The following is a 5497-nucleotide window of genomic DNA, read 5'->3' as shown; positions in this document are numbered from 1 at the left end:
AGCCGCTCCTTTTTTTCTTTTTATCTTTTTATTCTGGGATTTTATTTACCTTCTATAATTGAAACTTTGTTGCTGCTCCAGCTCCGAGGCCATGGCCTGCCGAAAGCGGGTATCTGGGGTTTGTTTAGCTTCTAAAATTGTAACTTTGTTGCTTTCGGTGCTCAGAGCCCGGCCACCGCAGGGAGGGAACCTTGGCTTCCTCCATCACTGGAGCAAGCATGCCTCCTGTTTGCTTCAGCTGCCTGGCTGCCGGCCGCCATCTTGGTTGGCAGTTAATTTGCATAATGCCCTGATTAGCCAATGGGAAGGGTAGCGGTCGTATGCTAATTGCCATGTTTCTCTTTTATTAGATAGGATGTTTTCCAAATTTATTTTTGAGTATATCTAGTAAAGCTTTTATACACAGGGGTTCTGATAAAGCTGTGTATCTTTTTATTGATTATTTTTTATTTTATTGTCTTTTTTGTTAATCCTCACCTGAGGATATTTTTCCATTGATTTTTTAGAGAGTGGAAGAAAGGGGGAGAGACAGAGAGAAACATTGATGTGAGAAAGACACATCGATTGGTTGCTTCCCACCTGCACTCTGACCAGGGCCAAGGATTGAGCCTGTAACTTAAGTATGTGCTCTTGACCTGAATTGAACCTGGGACCCTTCAGTCCACAGGCCAACACTCTACCCACTGAGCCAAACCAGTTAGGGCAAGGCTGTGTGTCTTTATATCCATCAACTTTTATTAATTGTCCATACCTTGTATGGTGTTGCATCATATATAGTGTAGAGAGTAGGAAGTTATTTAGGAAGATGATATGGTGCTTTTAGTTCTTCATAAATTCTCTAATAGAACAACAATGATCTCCTGATTGCTAAATTAAAAAGGTTCTATCTTAAAAGTCTTCTTAAAAAGGCTCTATCCTCTCTGCTTTCTCTTTCATCTTGATGCTATTAATATTTCAGAGTGTTTTTTCCTTTAGCTTTTATGACTTCAATTTCTCTGCTCCTCTGGTTTTTCAGTTTGCTGTTCTCAGTATTTTCACTGATTCCTTTTTCTCTGCTTGACTTTTACATGAAAGTGCTCCCATGGTTCCTTTAATGTCCTCCTTTCTTTCCCACATTATAAATTCATGTGTATTTTCTGGCTTTATCAGCTTCCTATATATTAATATTCTCAAATTGGTATTTCCCGCCTCTCTCTTTTAACCTAGGCTACATAAAATTATTTCCACTTGCTCTCTGGCTGAGTGGCTCGGTTGGAGCATAGTCCATCCCGTACACCAAAAGGTGGCAGATTCAGTTTATGGTCAGGCTACATATCTAGGTTGTGGGTTTGATCCCTGGTGGGTGGGTACAGGAGGCAACCAATTGATGTTTCCCCCCTTCCCCTCTCTCTCAAATCAATGAACATAATCCTTGGGTGAGGATTTTAAAAAGTTAAAAGAAATTATTTCCACTTGCTTATGGGATGCTTCCATCTACTTTAAAAAAAATTAAACTTACAATTTATTAAGAACTTACTATATGCCAGGTATTGATTATAGTACAGGGGATACAAAGATAAAATATTGTGACCCTGAAGAGCTTTCATAGGTAACATGACAGGCACTTCACATTCAGAGTGCATAAAAATGAGACTCTGAGAGTTCTAGAGAGACTAGGCAGGTAATGTGTATAAATGAAGTACACTAATTGTGTGGAATAGAATAAAGTTGGAAGTGATGACGTCTTTGGAGAAGTAATTTTTAAAAATCTTGTTAAATATATTTTTTATTGTTGATAGTATTACAGTATTCCCCCCACCCCACCCCTTAACCTCCTCCTCTCAGCCGGGTCCCCCCGCCCCCATCAGGTCTTCACTACCCTATTGCCCATGTCCATGGGCTATGTATATAAGTTGTTTGGTTTATCTCTTCTCATCCCCCCCCACCCCAATCCTACATTGAGAATGTCAGTCTGTTCTATGCCTCCATGCTTTCGGTAGAGAAATAGTAATTTTTATGTGAAATCTATGATTAAAAATATTGGCAACTAATTAAAATGATTTTGTTGTTGTTGTTAATCCTCCCCCAAGGATATTTTTCCATTGATTTTTAGGGAGAGTGGAAAAGAGAGGGAATGACTGAGAGAAACATGGATGTGAGAGAAACACATCGATTGGTTGCCTCTTACACAAGCCCTGAGCAGAGCCAGGGAGGAAGGAGTCTGCAACCAAGGTACATGCCCTTGACTGAAATCAAAGCTGGGAACCTTTGATCCGCAGGCTGACGCTCTGTCCACTGAGCCAGACAGGCTAGGGCAGCCGTGGGCGAACTACGGCTCACAGGCTGGATCCGGCCCGTTTGAAATGAATAAAACTATTGGTAAAAAAAGACCGTACCCTTTTATGTAATGATGTTTACTTTGAATTTATATTATTTCACACAAACACTCCATCCATGCTTTTGTTCCGGCCCTCCGGTCCAGTTTAAGAACCCATTGTGGCCCTCGAGTCAAAAAGTTTGCCCACCCCTGGGCAAATGATTTTAAAACACTGGAACTATGCAGGTCAAAAATCATGTCTAAGTTTGGATTTAGCCTGTAGGTACCATCAATTTGCAGCTTTTGTTAAAATATGATTTATTATACATGGATTTGTATTTATGGCAGGCCCATCCCCTTGGGTCTTTCATAGTGCCCCATGCCAGAGCAAACTGTGGCCTTGAACCATTGCCTGGCCTCAGCCGATAGGCTGCAGGAACAAAACAAGACATGAATTCATAATCTTTCTCCAAATCTGCTCTTTTTTCCTTAATCTTTATTTTGCTTTCATTTATTTGCATTTCTTTCATTCTGGTTTTCAACTTTTTACATTATAAAACTGTAGTATGGCATGTTAATTGTTCCACAACAGTTTTCTTTGGACCAAAATTATTTACATAGTGTTATTTTGGGGTAGACATTTAAATTTTTTTTTTTATTCTTTAAGGTAACCTTTTATTATAAGAGTAAAACATATAAGTATGTTTATATACTAGTTTATTATGTTAAGAACTGATAGTTTACTACTTTTTTCCCCCTTTGAACCCTTAGTTGCACATAGGAAATGTTTATGAGGCTGGGAAATTGAACCTGTTGACAGTTATTCAGTTATTAAATGAAGTCTTGAAAATAATGAAATATGAATGTTGTCAGGCTGACCAAGCAAAACTGACAATAGACCTTCGCTTCCTTGAAAAAGAGGCCAAATTACAGAGAGAAAGATTATTGGATCTGCAGCATATGAGGTACACCAGTAAGATTCTCTGTTATTTTATTGGGTGAGGAATAGAATGGTTTTAATAAATTTTCAGCACAACTCATGTAGTTTAACAACTCTTTAGCTTTGGCAAACAAGTGTGAACATTTTACTAGTACTCAAAAACCTGTCATTAGCTTTCAGAGAGACACACGAAGTAGAAAGGAAAATTAATGTAATTTTCTTTATGTCTGGAATATATTTGCTGTGAGTGATAATTCTTTATGAAATAATTTTAACTTTTCTATTGCTTTTCTTTTGTGGGATCTACTAATAAAATTAGGGCTCAAGCCCTAGCTGGTTTGGCTCAATGGATAGGCCTGCGGACTGTAGGGTCCCAGGTTCGATTCCACTCCAGGGCACATGTCCAGGTTGCTGGCTCGATCCCCAGTAAGGTGTGTGTAGGAGGCAGCCAGTCAGTGATTCTCTCTCATCATTGATGTTTCTCTCTCTGTCTCCCTTCCTTTCTGAAATCAAAAAAAAAAAAAAAAAAAAAAGGATCTAGAGAAATTAAAAAACAAAACTAGGGCTCAGAAAAGTTTTTTATTTGAGCAGAGTGACTGAGGTATGGGCTGTCTTTAGGCATGGACAGGACAGATAAGGGAGTAGAATTTTGATTCGAGTTCAGAACCAGGAAATAAATTATATTTTATTTTTTTATTGATGTTTTTTTGCCTGGCCATTGTGGCTCAGTGGTTGAGTGCCGACCTATGAACCAGGAGGTCACCTTTCAATTCCCAGTCAGGGCACATGCCCAGATTGCAGGTTCAATCCCCAGTAGGGGGTGTGTAGGAGACAGCTGATCAATGATTCTCTCTCTTCATTGATGTTTCTCTCTCTTCTCTTTCTCTCTCTCTGAAATGAAGGGAGAAGAAGAGGGAGATAGAGAGAGAAACATGGGTGTGAGAGAGAAACATCGATCAGTTGCCTTCTGTACACACCCAGACTGGGGATTGATCCCACAACCCCTGCATGTGTCCTGACCAGGAATGGAACTAGTGACCTTTTGGTGCATGGGACTATGTTCAACCAACTGAGCCACACCACCCAAGGCTGAAAAAAATTGTATTTTAAAGATAAATGGAGTAATAGGTGTATTATTGCTTTCTTTTTTAAAAAATATTTTTTATTGATTTCAGAGAGGAAGGGAGAGGAAGAGAGAGATAGAAACATCAATGATGTGAGAGAATCATTGATCAACTGCCTCCTGCACGCCCCCTGCTGGGGACAAAAGCCCGCAACCCAAGCATGTGCCCTTGACTGGAAAGGAAATTTATTTTGCACATTCCTGTATATCGAGCACTTAGTACGTGCCAGCCAATGTTCTAAGCCCTTTACAATTCATCTAATTCCACAACTACCCTATAGATCAGGGGTGGGAATCTTTTTTTAAAAAAATTTTATTTTTGAAAGTATTACATAGGTCCTCCTTCCCCTGCCCCCCCAATAACTTCTTTCAGCCTGCTCCTGCCCTCCTCCCATCCCAGGCCCTCAGCACCCTATTGTCTGTGTCCATATTTATTTTTATTTTTATTTTTTAAAAATATATTTTATTGATTTTTTACAGAGAGGAAGGGAGAGAGATAGAGAGTTAGAAACATCGATGAGAGAGAAACATCAATCAGCTGCCCTGCACATCAGAGTTTATTCAACTTATATGTGCTGTATTGACTTTATTTCTTTCCTTTTTCTACAAACTTCTTAAATTTTACTCAATACTTTTATTATATATTTGTGTTTTGAATAATTATTTTTGTGCTATTATAGGCATAAATTAGAAGAAGATCTTACAACTATAACACATTCTATTGTTGAAAAACAAGAAAAATGGCATAAAAAGTGGAAAGAATTTCTTGGTTTGTCTCCTTTTAATCTAATAAAAGGTTGGACTCCAGTAAGTAATATTGACTTGCCTTTTGCCTTTTTCAGTTTTTGTTTGTTTTCTTTATTGATTAAGGTATTACATATGTGTCCTATCCCCTCATTGCCACCCCCCCCCCATCCCACTCATGCCCTCACCCCCCTGGTGTCTGTGTCCATTGGTTAGGCTTATATGCATGCATACAAGTCCTTTGGTTGATCTCTCCTCCTTACCCCCACCCTTCCCTACCTTCTATCTGAGGCTTGATAGTCTGATTGCTTCTCTGTCTCTGGATCTGTTTCTGTTCATCAGTTTATGTTGTTCATTATATTCCATAAATGAGTGCGATCATGTGATATTCTCC

The 5497-nt window shown here is 39.0% G+C and overlaps 1 protein-coding gene across 1 annotated transcript in view; it reads left to right on the top strand.

The window, feature by feature from the left end:
* HAUS6 (HAUS augmin like complex subunit 6) overlaps nucleotides 1-5497 on the top strand; it is a 48912-nt gene that overhangs the window by 12068 nt on the left and 31347 nt on the right. The window contains exons 8-9 of the mRNA XM_006764924.2: nucleotides 3068-3261; nucleotides 5040-5166. Of these exons, the coding sequence (XP_006764987.1) occupies nucleotides 3068-3261; nucleotides 5040-5166 (321 nt within the window). The remainder of the gene's footprint in view (nucleotides 1-3067; nucleotides 3262-5039; nucleotides 5167-5497) is intronic.

This window comes from Myotis davidii, unplaced genomic scaffold (assembly GCF_000327345.1).
Source record: "Myotis davidii unplaced genomic scaffold, ASM32734v1 scaffold197, whole genome shotgun sequence".
In the NCBI taxonomy this organism is placed as follows: Eukaryota; Metazoa; Chordata; class Mammalia; order Chiroptera; family Vespertilionidae; genus Myotis; species Myotis davidii.
This window is presented reverse-complemented; position numbering and strand designations above follow the sequence as displayed.